At 34.4% G+C, this 19,118-nt stretch overlaps 2 protein-coding genes across 2 annotated transcripts; one reads left to right on the forward strand and one right to left on the reverse strand.

Moving 5' to 3' along the window:
• The first annotated feature begins 204 nt into the window (after positions 1-204).
• LOC141691929 (ABC transporter B family member 13-like) lies at positions 205-6,199 on the forward strand. Its single transcript, XM_074496678.1, has 10 exons — positions 205-468; positions 578-632; positions 1,990-2,165; positions 2,254-2,454; positions 2,569-2,828; positions 2,930-3,243; positions 3,343-3,566; positions 3,688-4,031; positions 4,122-4,573; positions 4,664-6,199. The coding sequence occupies exons 1-10, from the start codon at positions 205-207 to the stop codon at positions 6,133-6,135; spliced, it is 3,762 nt and encodes a 1,253-aa protein (XP_074352779.1). The 3' UTR covers positions 6,136-6,199.
• A 549-nt stretch (positions 6,200-6,748) lies between these two features.
• Positions 6,749-11,447, reverse strand: LOC141690092 (autophagy-related protein 13a). Its single transcript, XM_074494700.1, has 4 exons — positions 11,284-11,447; positions 9,142-10,512; positions 8,851-9,032; positions 6,749-7,314 (listed from the first exon to the last, which is right to left on the reverse strand). Exons 2-4 carry the CDS (start codon positions 10,477-10,479, stop codon positions 7,005-7,007), a joined length of 1,830 nt encoding a protein of 609 aa, XP_074350801.1. The 5' UTR covers positions 10,480-10,512; positions 11,284-11,447; the 3' UTR covers positions 6,749-7,004.
• Positions 11,448-19,118: the final 7,671 nt, after the last annotated feature.

The raw sequence follows: 19,118 nt of genomic DNA on the forward strand, positions 1-19,118 counted from the left end.
TAGACAAATAGGTAACGATGTATACAAAGGCGGCATAAACTATATAAAATGTGATTTTATAAACATATTAGAGAGGATATCCAACACATATTCTTCCCCAGGCTGTTAGCATCAGTTGAACAAAATATAAATAAACATGCAACAATGCATATTCTCTCATCATACCATATCTTTGTAGTTTGTACGTAGTGCATGGTGCTGAAAATGGCAGTGCAAAAGACTGATCAAGATGAGCCAAACAGAGAGGAAACAGAGGAGGACCTTAAGAAAGTTGCAGAGGGAGTGGCGTTTCGCGAGCTTCTGAGCTATGCAGATGGACTGGATTGGACGTTGATGGCGCTTGGTACGCTAGGATCGACTATCCATGGCCTCGCGCAACCTGTTGGCTACATGCTGCTCGGGAAAGCCCTTGATGCATTTGGTGAAAACATTAACAACGACGAGGCCATGGTTAAAGCGTTAAAGAAGGTAATGAAAGTGCAAAAAGTTTCAGGGTGTGAATTATTTGTGTAGTGATAATGCAGGGATTGTTAATGATGGGAAGTAACTCAGTTTTGGGATTGTTTGATTTATACAGGTTATACCATTTGTGTGGTACATGGCCATTGCTACCTTTCCTGCTGGCATACTAGGTAATCTCTAACTTATAACTTGTGAGAACGATTTGAATTGAGGCGTCAAAAAGAGTGTTAAAGTGTCGCATAAAATAATGTGTCATATCATATACTCCCTCTATCCTATTTTTCATGTCTCTTTTCAAAAATAAAATACATATTAAAAAAAGGTTAGTTGGATAATATTTTCAACAAAATACCTCATTAAATGCATTGAAAAAAGAGAATAAATACTAATTTTAGAAACTCAAATCTTGGAAATAACAAATCTAAGAATAATTTTGAAAAATTATGCTTAAATTTACATTGAAAGAGGAGAGGGACAAGTAATTTGGGATATTTTTTTTTTGAAAAGGAACATGTATATTGGGATTGAGGGAGTAGAGATTGACAACCTTGAGGGCTAATCATTGAAACAAAATTTGATAAGAAGGGTGCCAAAAATACCGGTATTCAACAAGTACAAGATAACATAATACTCCCTCTATTACAACCATTTCTTTACATTTTTTTTAATATTTCATCCAATTCTTTACATTTCAAAACTTACCAAAAATAGTCAATGGGTCCTATCACTTTCTCACTTTTCCACACTATTTTTACTCCACTATCTCCCTTTTATACATTAAAAATTAATGTTTCTTTCTCTTTTTCACTACTTTATACATATTTTTTAGGGTTTGTCTAGTGTGCGCCTACGACATACATTAAGTACTAAATTCTATGAATTTGGAGTATTTTTATTGGTGAAATTGGTGTAAATGTAGGGGTTCATCAACATTTATGATTAAAAAACTAATCAAATTTTGACACATATGTTCTTATTGTATGCCCATGGGCACACAACAGAAAAATTTGTATTTCTTAATCTCCATATCCGAACCAAACGTAAAGAAATGGTTTGGACGGAGGGAGTAACATTTACAATAAAATGCAATATCGACACCTATCGGAGATGCTCTGAGAATGCACCAATAAATATTATACATTTATTCCACGTCCTTTGAAAGTTAATTATTTTATTTTATTTATATTTTATATGATTAGTTACAAATTTGAAATATTTGTACACGTGATGATCTTAAATTAAGATACTAAAGATACTAGCGCATCATGCATTTTTCTCTCTCTTTAATCTCAGTGTTGTATAATTTTGAGTACTCTAGTCGTAATTTAACAATAATACTATCCAGGTTAGAATTTCGATTATTTCACTATACTACTCTAGTCGTAATTTGACAATACCACTCTGGTCTTAATTTCAATTGTTTCATTATCTGTCTGAGGCTCCAAAGGACAATCAAGTTGTTTATAGAATCTTAGCTAGGCTTTAAGAAAATATAAGATACATAAATAATACACTAATGACTTGCAGAGGTTGGATGCTGGATGTACACAAGTCAGAGGCAGGCAGCACGAATAAGACTGTCATTTCTGCGTGCAGTACTCAGACAGGATATTGGAGCTTTCGACACAGATTTAACCAGCGGTAAAATCACCAGCGGCATAAGCAACCACATGACTCTCATACAAGATGCTATTGGAGAGAAGGTACTTGCTATGCCTTGCTTCCGAGTGGAACATACCAAATATAGACCAAGCACTCATTCATTCTAATACTAATTTTTCTAACCAACAGTTGGGCCATTTTCTGTCATGCTTTGCAACTTTCTTCTCTGGAGTTGTGATTGCTTTGATATCGAGTTGGGAAGTTTCACTCCTTTCACTACTGGTTGTTCCTCTGATTCTTATAATTGGAGCAACGTATACCAAGAAAATGAGTGTCATTTCTGCTGCAAAGACATCGTTTTTGTCAGAAACCACAGCGATGGTTCAGCAGGTAACAAGATATTACCATTTTCTTCAAATTATCTCACCCTAATTTATATGTATGAAGATCGAAATTTAAGATAATTAACCAGCTCATTTATGCTCTTGTTTTTTAACGTGGCAGACTATATCCCAAATCAAAACAGTTTATGCATTTGTAGGAGAAAATTCTGCAGTCAAATCTTTTACAGAACAGTTGGAGAGACAATTAGTACTAAGCAGGGGAGAAGCATTGATAAAAGGAGTTGGAACCGGTATGTTCCAAACTGTGACATTTTGTTCCTGGTCTCTGATTGTTTGGGTTGGAGCGGTTGTGGTTGCAGCTAGAAGATCCACCGGAGGAGATGTCCTAGCTGCAGTAATGAGCATTTTATTTGGAGCTATGTAAGCACAAATACAACATAATTATTCACCGGTAGAATTATATTGTAACTTACAAATTTGGTTAATAGATATTTAATGGATTGCTTTTGTTTGAGTTTCAGAGCACTTACTTATGCTGCGCCAGACATGCAAATTTTCAATCAGGCCACAGCTGCAGGAAAGGAAGTGTTTGAGGTGATCAGAAGAAAATCAGCAATAAGTATCGACTCAAAAGGGAAGACACTGGAGCTAGTCGAGGGCAACATTGACATACGTAACATACACTTTTCTTATCCATCCAGACCAGAGAAGCGCATACTTCAAGGGTTTTCATTGTCAATTCCAGCAGGAAAGGTGGTTGCTTTAGTGGGCAGTAGTGGCTGTGGGAAGAGCACTATCATCTCCCTATTGGCAAGATTCTATGATCCTGCAGAAGGTTTGAAACCAATACTACATTAGCTTTAAGGCCATATGTATTTATATATTGTACATGTTGTGTATAACAAAGAGCCTAATGAAGTGTAAAATCACACAGGAGAGATTTTCATTGACAACAACAACATAAAAGAACTTGATTTGAAGTTCCTCAGGAAAAACATAGGAGTAGTTTCTCAGGAGCCATCACTATTTACGGGTACCATCAAGGATAACATGAAGTTAGGAAACAAAGATGCAGATGACCAACAGATTGAGAGTGCCGCAGTGATGGCAAATGCTCACTCTTTCATATCTCAACTTCCAAATCAATACTTAACAGAGGTCAGTTACTTATCCTTAGAGGTCTAAATTGTTATCCTTCCAGCTGTTATTTATCATTAGAAGCAAGAAACTTAGAACATTAAAGTACATATTGTATAAAATTATAAAATTTTGGATACAGGTAGGACAAAATGGGGTGCAATTATCCGGTGGACAGAAACAGCGGATTGCAATAGCAAGAGCCATTCTAAAAAACCCTCCAATTCTTATGCTCGATGAGGCAACAAGTGCACTTGATTCGGAATCAGAGAAGCTAGTGCAGAATGCGCTGGAGACTGCTATGCAAGGGAGAACTGTCATATTAATTGCACACAGGCTCTCAACCATTGTCAATGCAGATATGATCGTGGTTGTAGACAATGGGCAAGTTACAGAGTCAGGAAAGCACCATGATTTGTTAGATAGTAGCAAGTTCTATAACAACTTGGTTAACATGCAGAATATCACGGTAGAAGATAGCACAAGGTCTCTTGATACTAAAATTCACACAGCCTATTAACACATGTACTTTAAAAGATACATGTATTTGACAGAAATAAATTGAAAAAATTACAGGGTAATAGATGATGATGATGATGATGATGACGGAGAAACTGCTGGAACTGAGCTAAAGGATTCATCTGAGAACCAGGAGAAACTAATCACACCTTCAGAGCTAATAAATAAACTTCCAGACTTTCTTGAGCAAGAAAAGCAGAAGGAAGAGAAGTCTTGGGATATATTCTTCAGACTCTGGTTTGGCTTAAACCGTAACGAGCTTGTAAAGACTGCTATTGGCACCTTTGCAGCAGCTTTTTCTGGAATCTCAAAACCTATCTTCGGGTTCTTCATCATAACAATAGGAGTAGCATATTACAAGCCTGATTCAAAGGAAAAAGTAGGAAAATATTCATTAATCTTTTCCTCAATAGGATTGCTTTCACTGCTTAGCCATACTTTGCAGCATTACTTTTTTGGAGTCATAGGAGAGAAGGCCATGAGAAACCTAAGACAAGCTCTCTATTCAGGTAATGCGCTAAAATATTGCTTTATTATGAAAATATTTGTAAGTTTTCGTTAAGACATACACTTTAACCCTATGGCTATCTCTAATACAGCTGTGCTAAGCAATGAATTAGCTTGGTTCGATAGCCCTAAGAATAGTGTCGGTTCGCTTACCTCACGAATCATCAGTGAAACCTCCACTGTGAAGACAATCATCTCTGATCGTATGTCTGTGATACTTCAATGCATTTCCTCAATACTCATTGCAACAATTGTTAGCTTGATAGTTAATTGGAGAATGGCACTAGTCGCTTGGGCTGTGATGCCTTGCCACTTCATTGGTGGACTAATTCAAGCCAAGTCCGCAAAAGGATTTTCAGGCGACAATGCTGCAGCACAATCAGAACTTGTTTCCCTTACTTCTGAAACCACTGCAAACATAAGGACTGTTGTTTCCTTTTGTCATGAAGATAATATACTTCAGAAAGCCAGAGTGCAGCTTAAGAAATCAACAAGTAAGAACAGAAAGGAAAGTATTAAATACGGGATTATTCAAGGCATATCCCTTTTCTTATGGAATGTAGCTCATGCTATTGCCTTATGGTACACAACAGTCCTGGTTGAGAAAAAACAAGCAAATTTTGAGAACGGAATTAGAGCGTATCAGATATTCTCCCTCACGGTACCCTCAATCACAGAGCTATGGACACTCATTCCCACTGTTGTCTCTGCAATCAGTGTATTAACTCCGGCATTTCAGACATTAGATCGACAAACAAAGATTGATCCGGATACCATAGAAGATCCACCTACCGAGAAGATCAATGGAGAAATTCAATTCCAAAACATTCATTTTCACTACCCACTAAGACCAGAGGTGACTATACTTAACAACTTTAGTTTGCACATTGAGGCTGGATCGAAAGTGGCTCTTGTTGGCCCAAGTGGCGCTGGAAAATCTTCAGTACTAGCCCTTCTGCTGAGATTTTATCTACCTAGAGAAGGTTCTATACTTATTGATGGAAAGAATATCGAGAAGTACAACCTAAGAAAGTTAAGAACACAAATAGGGTTGGTCCAACAAGAGCCACTTCTTTTCAGTTGCTCAATCAGAGAGAACATCTGCTATGGAAATGAAGGAGCTTCTGAAACTGAAATTATAGAGGTATCGAAAAATTCCAACATTCATGAATTCATAAGCAATTTGCCATATGGATATGATACAGTAGTTGGAGAAAAAGGGTGCCAACTTTCTGGTGGACAAAAACAAAGAATAGCTATAGCTAGAACCTTACTCAAAAAGCCTGCAATAATGCTACTCGACGAGGCAACAAGCGCCCTTGACGCGGAGTCTGAAAGTGCAGTAGTGCATGCTTTGGAATCGATACAACTCAACAGTGGTGGCTTGTTGACGAAAACTACACAGATTACAGTTGCACATAGGCTTTCCACCATTAAAAATTCAGACACCATAGTTGTTATGGATAAAGGTTCTGTTGTGGAAATGGGTACACACTCAACCCTGAAACATATATCCGAAGGAGTTTACTCGAGATTCTACCGTCTTCAGAGTGTCAGGCATTAATTATTAACAGGATCGGCATCCTTGAACAACATGCTATCTAGCTTCAGGTCTAGCACAATAGATGTTTTCTTATTTTGATAATTCCTGTATTATGAAGCCAGAAGTAGGAAAGTCATTATAGTTCTTTGTTTCCAGAAGATGCATTGCAAAACAAATACATACAGATTTTAAGAACATTGGCATCTTTACACAGTAGAAGCCAACCCTTTATTTGTGCTGTGAAATCTTAAATCTTAAAATAACTTAAATAAGTGAATAAATACTTATAAGTTATATAAGTATTTGAATAATTTTATTATAAGTCAAAAAATAATAATTCTTAAATGAACTAAAATAAATAAATTTATCTTAATTCCTGAAATTTAAATTACAAAAATATTTAAAAACATCTATTTTAAAATTACACATAATAAAAAAGTGAAAAATCAAAATAAGTTAAGAAAATTTACGTTGTTGTTGTTCCAGACTTATAAGTCATAAGCTAACTTATAAGTGATCAGCCAAACAGGCCCTTTGTCTTTTACATTTTACTATAAAAAATAAAAGGAGTGTTATTCTACACATCTTGTTTATAATTTAAAGATGTGGATTATAATGGTGCATACAAATCAAATTTGCAACTTCAGAGCTAGTGCGGATTCTTAACAATTAAGATAGAGTAATTTCATTTGGTAGATGTCAACCATGTTTAGAAATATATACAGCCTGCTAACAGATTTTCTTTGAAATACATCCCTACATGTAAAGTTCAATAGTGAAGCAGATTCTGAATCTGATGCTAGTACGAAGCAATTCAAATCTATTCTTTCTGTAACATTCCTTGGGAGTTCATCCTGAAAAGATATTAGTTCCTCCCAAAATAAATACAACTAAGCTTCTTCCTTCGCAGCCACTCTAGCACTCTTTGAAAGAAGAAGATCTTTCATATCTTTGTAAGCCCTGAGCTCCTCCAGTGCATCTGATGTCTTTCTGGGCAAAAAAAACGCAGACGAAGATCCAGCTCCTTGCTCAACTTCTTGTTTCAATGGCATTGATGAGTAGCAACTAGAATCTTGTCGCAAAGGAGGTGCTGTTCTAAACATGTGAACGAGGGCACCGACGGCAGCATCATGCGATTTTCTAGCTGTTGAGATTACTTGAGAACTAACTTCTGAAGTTTTTGATCTATCAAGATTTTGACTGTACAATAGGTTAAAAAGACATTTTAGCAGTGGCAGCTAAAATATATAATTAGCTGGAGAATATAAAAAAACCAAGTACAATAAACATAATTTCTTGGTTCCTCTCACATATTCAGAATAAATATAGCTGGACATGCTCAGCTTGAGCCCACCAGATATCTGATCTAGACTAACTTCAAAAATATAATGCATTTCTATTCAAACAAGTTTTATATACACACAACTAATAAGAATATTGGCCTGACGAAGATTTATAAATATATTTCACTTTACAATGTCACCCCTCGCTCCATACCTGCTAACCCCTCAAACTCAAAGTGGCCTAAAACTGGGTTACTTATACAGTTACATCAGCTTGTAGGATCAGGGCCAGCTACCATACAGGAGAGAGTAATTACAATTAAAATTTGTTGCAGATATTTGTATACTAAGATTGTTGCGCAGAGACCAATATCTCATTTATCATCTCAGGCATGAATGCAATTGATTGTTTGTTCACAAGAGTACCCCTACTAGTATAACACAATAGCTAAATACTCACTCCATTTCTTTTAATATGAAGCTTGACTTTTTGCACACACTTCAAAGCGCTTTGACCGTGTACCTAAAATTATTATTTTAAATTCACTTTAATAAAAAAAAAATTATATATATATATATCCATATATTAGAACTAAAGGCATTACTTAAATCTGATGTGAAATTAATCCTCCTATGTCACATTTAACAACTATGTATGTGGTCCCAAATATCCAGGTATGCTCCATCGCATCATCTCAGCTATCCCCTTTTGCCTCAAAAAAATCAAATGCCAATTTTAGTACTACTTGAAAGTTGAAACGACTACATTGTTTCTTGTATATCAAATTTCAAGAGAGATCACTGTTATCTGTATGCACATTAAGGCAAATGCATATTTGCAGATTAGTTTAGCAGTATGTTTAAAGTAGTAAACTTACGCAGCTGAACTAGAAGGATGCAGTAATTTCACCAAATCCACAAAAAAATTTAATCATTTTTTGAGATCATATTCTCGTAGGGTGATCAACTTGTATATTTTCAAAAGTTTACTGTTTTAACAACATCAATTAACATACGGTGCTCTTTTGTTAATCATAAATTGTAAAATACAATTCTAAAAGGTATATTAGGTAAATACTAGTAATACTTATCATATAGAACAAACTAGATACAATACATATGTATTCCTCATTTCCTCTGGTACTTAAACTCAACCAGTATATTCATCTTACTGTTCGATTGCATCACAAAATGCTTAGCTTCTTAATTTCACAACGTTATGTTCTCCAACATTCCAACTCAATGTTCAATCCTTTTAGAGATAGTTGTGCAAGAGCTTAGCATAGTATGCACTTTCAGGTCACTAGATATGGAGATTAGGGAGTTCCTTACGCGAGTTTGGGGGGGGGGGTAGTAGTTTAAAAACAGGGAATGTAAAGTAATCTGATGGGAGACCACAGTACTTAAACTGGAACTTAACAAGATATGAAGTGTAAACAGGAGACACAAGTACCTGGATTGGTGATCAGAAGTATCAACGTCATCCACAATGAAAGGACATGAGAAGTCACAATCATCCAAATCATCCTGGAAAGAAATTCTACTAGAGCTTCTTGAGAATCCAATTCGCGGTGAACCACTAGAAGAGAGCAAACTTGAAAACCTTCCTGAGTCATCTTTATTATCTCCTGACAACTGCAATTAGGCCAAAAAGAATTTATTTATAGGCGTGACTATAAAGTGGGGCTGCACAAGCAGAACAACAGAAATTCGACCTATCAGGTTGTGATATAATTGAGCATACCTTTTGACCGGTATATGAAATTGGTATTCCAGAATTCAACTCCCCAGCCCTTGATAAGTCCAATTTTCTCAACGACCTCATTCCAGACGGAGACTCTTGTGAGGAAGAATCATGCTTAGCGTTTCTAGGGGATAAAGGAGGAAGTGAATGCCTGCTCGTGTCTGACAAATTGGGAGAGAGATACCTTGGACTCCTTCCCAACATAGGGTGGGGAATACTTACGGGGGAACTCTCTGATCGTAGTCGACTTTGCATAAAAGTCCCACCAGTAAGATGTGTTGGAGGAGATGGAGAAGTAGATGGTGAGAATGGCGGTGAAAGCTGGTAAGCATCAAAACTATTATTTTTGTAGTGATTCGGCAATCTATAGTTAGGAATTCTATGACCATATATATCAGTTGGGGAAGAAGAAAAATCATTTTGACCACCAGATGAGTAATATATCGGTGGAGATCCACCAAAGGGTTGGTTATGCGGTAAAGAAACTCCTCTGTGAATGCCACTTGTCCAGCTGTGAGGGCGTTCAGAATGTGTCGATGTTGATAGAATACCTCTAGATGGAACGGATGTAGCACAAACACCTGTTCCAGCTGAAGGGAAAGCCCTCAAAGGATCTGTTGCTGGGCTACCAACATAATCTGAAATAATCTGGGGCGGGAACAATGCTGAAGTCTCCAAGTTAAAGTCGGAAAGACTTTCACGATATGTTACAGATATTGAAAAGCAACCTTGGTGTGCCTCAACAGGACTAAAACTATATCGCTTCATTAGTTCTTCCTCTGACCTTGAGAACGGAGCACTAAAGGAAGACACCTTGTAATTTATATCATAATCACAACTCTTGCTAGATGAACATAACTTACGGAAGGCTCGGTGTGCTGGAAGAAGCCTCATCATTGAAAAAAGCGAACGTAAAAGGATAATTAGTTTCTTATATGTTTTCTTATAAGCTGCAGAAGAATCTCCACCTTGAGGAGTCGCAGTCCTAACAGACTCGAATTGAACAACCCACCTCTCTATGACTGTCTCCTCTTGTTCCCTCAGTGATGGCTGAGGCAAATAATTAGGCACATCTTGAACAAGTATAATGTCAATTATCATGGGATCCATCAAATTTCTATGCCAGAAACTTAGATTATCCAAAGCAGCTGGACGATCCCCTAACACTAAGCTGAACCATTTGTCACTCTTTTTCACCTGATCATTTTTGCGATTATAAGGATGAATGGACGGAACCCGCGAGTCCAATATCATGTGCAAGCTTTTCAAAAGAAACTGAGAAAGAATTTGTTCGAAACGTCCATGGTCACCATGAGAATAACCACTCTGCCCATCCATGTGTGTCGACAATAAAATATTTATACTATCATCCTACCAAAACAAAAGCGGAAGACTTAAACACTGTATATCAACTCAATACGGAGAACATTCTATAAAATCTCAGGCGCCTAAATACATAAATAAAATTCTTCAATTTCTGCAATTAAACACACATTATTCTAGATAAACCAGTTTCGAAATCTAGTTGTCTACCTATACAAATATACCTACATATAACAGTAACTAGACAAAATTATGTCAAGTTTACGGAACAAAAATCATATTATTAAACGTACCAGCAACAAAAATTGTACAATCTCGGGCAAATTGGACAAAATTTCATTAATCAGTAAAGTTTAGTGATGATAATCAGGGTACCAAAAATATATCTTAACTATTATAACCAGATAAATGTATTATCTGATCGAAGTTATTAAACAACCGAATCGAATAATAATTGATCAAGGTTACAAACATTATTGCCGCAACTAGAGAACAGCAAAATCGCAACAAAATAACAGATGAATCCGATCAATATCAAGCACAGATTTCAAATAGTTGTTAGCAAACTCATCATCATCAACAACAACAACAGATACTTCTAAACTACAAGTAATTAAATTCTTAATAATATTATGTTAGCAAACTCATCATCATCAACAACAACAGATACTTCTAAACTACAAGTAATTAAATTCTTAATAATATTATAATTCTAATCAATCTATTAATCTATAAATTATATATCAAAGTTTACAAATTAAGCATATTATAATAACAAGAATCAGATAATTAAACAACATAACTAATAAATATACACACATGTATGTAACCGAAATCTGATGTGCCGACGATGAGGGTGTGAAGATGTTGAAATTAGATGGAGTGTTTGTATTGTTGACACAAACAACAGCGATCTACATATATTGTTTAGTTTAGTACTTAAAAAATATAATGACGATGAATGATAGATGTTAAAAAGATAATGGTAAAGTAACAAACTTTAGGTAAAACGATAGGTATGAAAATATGTTACTACGGGTAGGATATTTGATAATTCCAAATTTCAATCATTAATCGGAATAATAAATGGAGAGATTCTCGCTGTTTTCCGGAAACTTTCTTTGGATAAAAAAGAAAAGAAATGTAAAGAATATATTTTTTTAACTTGTTCCCGAACAACTTTTATGAAAGAAATGAAAAGAAAGCCGCAGATTTGGGAAGAAATTTTCTTTATTTTTGTTTCCAAAATCTTCTTTCCACTTTTAGAAAAATTAGGAGAGAAAGGAAAATTGGTTATTTTCTATTATTTTCTTTTCTACCCTATATTCGGGAACAAGCGTCTGAGTTGGTCGTCAAATCGTGATAATTAATAATTCCAAATTTTAATCATTAATTGGAAATTGAAATAATAATTGGAGAGATTCTCAATCGGTCGTGGAATCCTGATTAATCAGTAATTACGGATAAACACATCACGTTAATACCTAATTAAGGGAATGACTATAAAATACAAGGGACTAGTTGAATTGAAGGTATGTTTTCGATCGGCAGGGATGTAATTCGGTCGAGCAAGTTTTGAATCGGGCATAATTACATATAGAACCGGTAATTTCATATATGATACGATAATATTATGGAAAAAACACGAAAATTACGGATTTGAGTTAACATTTTTGGTACACGAACACGAAAGTACACAGATGAATTTAGTATCGGTTTTGGGTTTAACCTTAGGTACACGACATGAAACGAAAGGATACGAAATAAATAAATATTTAAATAAATTTATCAAAATTATATGAATACATATATCTCACAATAATATTTTACATATAATTTTTACAAATTATAGATACAAAATAGATTTAAATTTAAATTTCACAAGACTTGACTGCACTTGAATCTTTATGGTTTATTGACTTAAGACTCGACTAGTAAAAAATTAATATTTAAATATAAATAATATTTGTCTTTATTTTTATTGTTAATTTTAAATTACACGAAACATATGCGAAATTAAGATGCACGAACACAAAATAAAACGAATTTTTAATAGTTTGGGTTTGTGTTTGGGTTTGACATTAATGACACGAAATACGAAAATAAACAATGATGCCAGCTCTAGTTAGAGCCGAAGTTAAACTGAGTCCTGTTAATTTAGCCAACATCCTTAACCGAACTCGATTCAGTTATTTCACGAGTCGGGTCGACAACGAACCGAACCGGATTACACGTTTAAGTAAACATAAAATTTAAAATTTAGCCCAAACTCAACAATTTAAACCCAGCTCACAACCCACAGTTTTGTAGTCAAGCCCACTATTTTGTAATTCAAGCCACCTCCGATCCAGAGTCTACTCCGCCATGTTTTCTAATTATACTATTATATTAAAGATGAAATATCAAAAATTTAGTTGTTGGTCTTTGATCACTCAATCTAGAGTCGTTGGATCAAATTGATGAGAACCATTAAATATAATTTTAAAAATTATTATTCAAATATAAGATCGATCCTACAAACAACATATTATTAAAATTAAAATTTAGACTTAATTGCAGGAAGATGACCTCAATTATAATATTTTTGCACAAAAATGGCTAGGATATAATAATAATCACCCGCATGACTCATGTATAATTTTTTTACCACTCAACTGTATTACGTTAGTTTTTATTAACAGACGTTAAATATTCAGGGGTAAATTTGGGAATTGCAGTTTCTAAAAGAAAGTAGGATGAACGCCGAGGAGTTTGCCAGAGTTGGACCCTTAAAATCATTTCAGTAGTTTTTAGTTTCTTAACTGAGCAAAACATTCTCGAAGCATGACTTCTAAGTCATCAGATTTGATATGATCGTTGATGGTAAACACATCTACTTTTGTGAACCAGATTGGAAGACCCACAGTACCTAATGTGTATAGTAGAACAAACAATAGTCCCCACTGAATTGTCCCTGTGCACCTTGTTCTTGCAAACCAAGAATTTTAATCAAAGGATCAATTTACTGCACTATCAATATAAATATAACAAATAAATCTGTTAGACAGCTAAATATAAGTCCATATCTAATGTGTACTTCCTCAGCTATGTGTTTTTGCTTGGGATTTTGTGGTAGATTATAATGAATCATATGTGCATGCACTCTTTCTTTGTTCATGTGCATGACCATGATAACTAATACAATTGTTTTATGTATCTATACTAATATACACAAATGAAAGGAATTTGGTAGTTTACTTTCAGAGATTAAAACATACAAAGAAGGGAGTCTGTATAACTTTGTGACTAACCCATACATAAAGAAGTTTCAGTTGAGTCTCTTGTTTTTTACTAAACTATGTATATATTTCGTTTTATGTTTTTTGACCAGTAAGTGTGAAGCATTCAGTTCTATATTACTTTGTAATTAAGCTATAATGTAATAATGTTCAGCTTAATTAGAAATCTAACAAGTGTCCACGATTGTATAAACATCAGATGTGTAAATTTTTGTGCATTAAAATAACATTATGCATGCAATGCTCCATTCTTTCCCTATGCTGGCTATCACGGCTTCAGAGAAATTGCTTATCCTGTAGCCATATAATTGGGCTTTAAGGAGAGACCACGACATGATGTTGCATTTTGATAGGTAAAGTTTTTTGATATATTATAATCTGCTCTGTGTTTTTCCATTACATCCGGTGTTAATAATCATGAGCACCGGGGACTACGAGGAGGTAGTTCAGGAACTTAGCATCTGCATGGCATTTGCCCCGGAGGGAGAAGCAGAAGTTGTTGAACCTTTAATCTCCTTCTCACTTGTATATGACATATTAGTCTCCTAAAAAGGATCAACTTAATACTCAAAATTCGTTCAGTTGAACTCCTTCACGCTAGTATTTGACATATTAATCTCCTAAAAAGGATCAGTTTAGTACTCAAAATTAATTGGCGTCATATCATCACCGTCACCGAAAGAAGCTAGGCAAGGCAATAAGGAATCAAAAACTTCGAAAATTTGTGTGACACTCGATTATGCCATGATTTCTGATCAACTCAGTTGAATTTCATAATTATGGATACAATTTTATTATCTGGTGTTTATGTTTACATTTGTATGACATAATAATATATAGATACAACTCATTATAACTTTTTTTCCAAGTTTACCCCTGAATATTTAACGTCCGTTAATTAAAACTAACGGAAAGTAATCGAGTGGCAAAAAAATTATACGTGAGTCATGCGGGTGCCTATTATTATATCTCAACCATTTTTGTGCAAAAATATTATGACTGAGGCCATTTTCATGTAATTAAGTCTAAAATTTATAATATATAATGATAAAAACGATCGTGCATCGCACGGGTTATATACTAGTATATTATTATATATACGCAAATAATTCTCCATCCCAACACCAAATCTTCTCGATCTTGCGTTTGAAAATGAAGAGACGTTTGAAAATGAAGAGAAAAACAGAAAAAAGGCGAAAAGATAATTTAAAGTTTTTCTATCAAGGTGTGCTCCTGAATTTTTTGACGAGAAAAGAGAAATCTCCGAAACATTGATTTTTCTCCTACGTTAATCGACGTTAATCGAGAGAGAAAATTTCTTAAAATTTTCCACAAAAACTTACTTCTCAAAAATGGGAAGATTTGGAAAAATACCCTCACATTAATTTCATTTTTTTGTTCACTTTTTCGCATTTTTTACACAAACTCGGCAGCATACGAGTGATTCATTTTTTCTATTATTTTTTTTCTATTTACTTCTCCTTCTATCTTCTCTTTTCTTCTCTTCCAAAAAAATTTCAGGACCACGGCTTTACTGCTTTTGGAATGAATGCTCTGAAGGTAGATGTATTATCTGGGAAATTCGCGTATTGTATTCTATGAATAAATGTGAATTTATGTGTAATTTAAAATGATTATATAGGATATACTCTGTTTCAAAATGATGCGTCCCTAAATAGTAAATGTAATGATGTCTATAGAACAACGAAACGGAAGCTTGATCGATACGAGTTATCGTGTGATATAAGTAAATGAGTACGTGTATCATTTTATTAGAAAATGATTGTTTACGAGGAATAAAAAAAGAATAACGAGTTATGATTTTCATGGGAAAGTATGTGAATACATGATGATGATGTGACCGTATGTATTGATGCGATTAAGTGAATAAAGTGAAAGTTTGACCTATAAAAGATATCGAAATTTTGTATATATAACGAAAATGGAAAAGTAAGAATATTTAAAATTTAATATGGAAATTAAGTGAAAGCATGAAGTTTCGATCGAGGAATGTGTGATTACGTGATATGTGACTTGTACGTGTTGGACTATGTGTTCAATGCGTTTTTAAATGATTTTAAATATTTTATTATGTAAAATTATGAGCATATGAGCTTTTAAATATATTTTATAAAGTAATTGGGAGGAGATAAAATCATGAGATTTGATGTATCATCTCTAGAATATCCCAAGAGACTTTATAAAAATTATATTTGAATTTATTTTGGTGATATGATATTTTTAAATAATTTTAATATCATTATTTTGATTTTTGAGTAGTAACTTGTAAAATTCATATAAAATAATCTATACGCTCAAAAATTATTTTAAAAATATGGGGAGAAATTTAATTTAATTATATACATTTTAAAAATGATATTTAAATTGTTACAAACTATTTCGAAGCATTTTTATAATTTACAAGAACGTTTTCAGGATTTATACTTAAAGAAATTCAATAATAAAAACCAAAATAAAAATAATCAAATTACTATTATGCCCCTGGATCAGTTAGCCCATTTAACCAGCCCCTTCCCTGTTCATTTGTGCATCACGTATGTGTATCTCTCTCTCTCTCTCAAATCCCAATCTCCCTCTCCTCTCTCGGTACCAACGTTTTATCTGATTTCTTTGATTTTAGGCTCGATTTGAATCCTATTATGTCTCTTTCTACTCAATTCTTGCGTGTATATATATGTATAGATGTATGTATAGTTCATAAAATTTAATAAGGAAATTGAGTCCTAAAATTTAATAAATAATTGTTATATTCATTGTATGCGAGGCTTATGAATTTCCAGTTCGTGTTATTGAATACTTGGTCTTGTTTTATTGAGAAATTTATGATTAGTAAACTCGTTGGCTATTTCAGATGTGAATTTGATGGTGTACATGTTGTTGTGTAAATTTTCAGAATTCCTAATGATTAAATTGTGGAATTTTTGACTCTCTAACGTCTTGTCATCTGACATGGTCTGATTTTTCTTAGTCTTTTGTCATTGTTTTTTAATTTCATTCTTGTTTTTCATCAATCATCACTATGGATTTATTGCATAATATGAATGCAATCTCCTTGGAGGACGAGGAGGAATGAGGGCTTGAAATAGAGATATCAACACAGGTTGCGACTAATCTGCAAGCTCAAGGTTTTAACCATAAATTATGTGTAGTAGGAAGATTCATCTCAGAAGGAAAAGTAGACTTCATGGCGATGCAACATACTATGGCAGCTCTATGGAAACCTGAGAGAGGTGTTTATATGAAGGGGTTGGATTCAAATCTGTTTTTATTCCAGTTTTACCATGAGATAGATGTCAAAAGGGTAATGGAGGGATGCCCGTGGTCCTTTAACAGACGAGCATTAGTTATGGCGCGTTTGCAGCAAGGTGAAAACCCAAGAAATGTTAATCTGGAGAAAATGGAGTTATGGGTGCAAATTCATGATCTCAGAATCGGTTTTATGTCAAAAAAATTCTGAAAGGCATTGGCGATTATGTTGGCAAGTACATAACTGGATGTCCTAATAGTTTTACTGGAGTGTAGCGCGATTATATGAGAGTAAGGGTATCCATCGATTTTCGATTACCACTCAAACGTCGAATGAAGATTAAAATGGCAGGTGACGAGTGGTTCTGGGTGAATTTTAGATACGAAAATGTGCCAATATTTTGCTTCATCTGTGGCATTATTGGTCACTCAGAGAAATTCTGCAGTAAACTCTTCAATACACCGGAGAGTGATATTGTTAAACCCTACGGTCCTTGGATGCGAGCTCCCCTCAGAAATCAGGTCGAACAAATAGGTGCTAAATGGTTAAGAAACGGTATGGAAGACGACGCTTCAAACTCGAACGCGGAGGTGCATGGTGTTCTTAGCAGAAAGGATGATGCTAATCAAGATCCATGAAAATCTCCTCTAATTCTGGGAGTGGTTAGACAAGGAGAAATTAGGGGGATATCAGATATTCAAAATATCAACCCAAGGGCGGGAAACGAGTTTGGTAAGAATATCCTAACAGACTCTCAGACAATCACAGAGCAGATACATAAAGGAAGCGTATCCATCATTGAAACCAAAAAAAGGAGAACGAGTACTGGGCCGGACACTGACAATCTCATGGGCCAAAATAAAGATGTCATCATAGATTCTGAGAATGAGAATCTGGACGAAACATTCGAGGGAATAGCAGATAAATACAATGGGTCAAAAAACGAATTTGTGGCGGGTGCTCATGGGAGTACTCGCCTATCATTACGAGTATTTTAGGATGGAATTGCCATGAGTTTGGGACCCCATGGGCTACTCAATTCCTAAAGGAGGTTATTCTCCAAAAGAGACCCGACTTTGTTTTTATTTCAGAGATTTTATGTAAACAAGCAACAGTAGAAAAGTTCACGCAACTGATTGGTTTCGAAGGAAGTATGGTTGTAGAAACTCGAGGCCACAGCGGGGGAATTGCTATGCTCTGGAGACATCATAATGAGGTTATTCTTCAATCATATAACAACAATCACATAGATCTCATAGTCAACAATAAGGACGACATCAAATTCAGAGTCACTAGATTATATGGTGAGCCTGATAGGAGTAAGAGAGAAGAAACTTGTCGCTTAATTCTTTACTTATCAAGTCACAATACTCTACCTTGGTGCTTGATAGAAGACATGAACAATGTCTTATCTCCGAATGATAAGCAAGGTGGTAGACCGTATCCAAGACAGCTGATTCAGGGTTTCAGGGATGTTATCGAAAATTACAACTTGACGGACATGTATTTGATTGGGTACCCTGAGGGTCAGGCACAACAAAAAGAATTGAGGTAAGACTTGACCGTGCTTTAGTCTCTGTAGGCTTCATATGACAAATCTGAATTGAATGATTGAGATTTCTGAATAATTTGAATGAATTAGTAATCTGAACAAATCGAATGATATCATTTGATACAAGAATTTATAGAATATCTGAATGACATTATTTCTAATATTTAATCTTGAAAATAATTTTTTTGTTGACAAAAATTTCAAACCATAATATTGGAATGATATCATATACTCCTTCCGTCTCACTGGATTGTTTACGTTACTTTTCAATGCTCGTTTAAATTATACTTCCATAATATTTTTTTTTAAAAAAAATTCTGAAAAAAAGTTTCATATTTAAACTTTTATTCAAAAACAAAATTAAGAAAAAATATTATGAACCTATAGTTTATTGAAACCTCGAAATACATACAAACAGTGTACGTAAACTATCCAGAGGGACGGAGGGAGTAGTGATTTAACCATTTTTCCTCAAAATTTTTATTTGATGATTTAAAAAAAATATTACGGATTTTTATGTTTTTAAATTGTAATCAGGCTTTATGTTGCTAATTAG

This window comes from Apium graveolens, chromosome 10 (genome assembly GCF_009905375.1).
Source record: "Apium graveolens cultivar Ventura chromosome 10, ASM990537v1, whole genome shotgun sequence".
NCBI classification, from domain to species: domain Eukaryota; kingdom Viridiplantae; phylum Streptophyta; class Magnoliopsida; order Apiales; family Apiaceae; genus Apium; species Apium graveolens.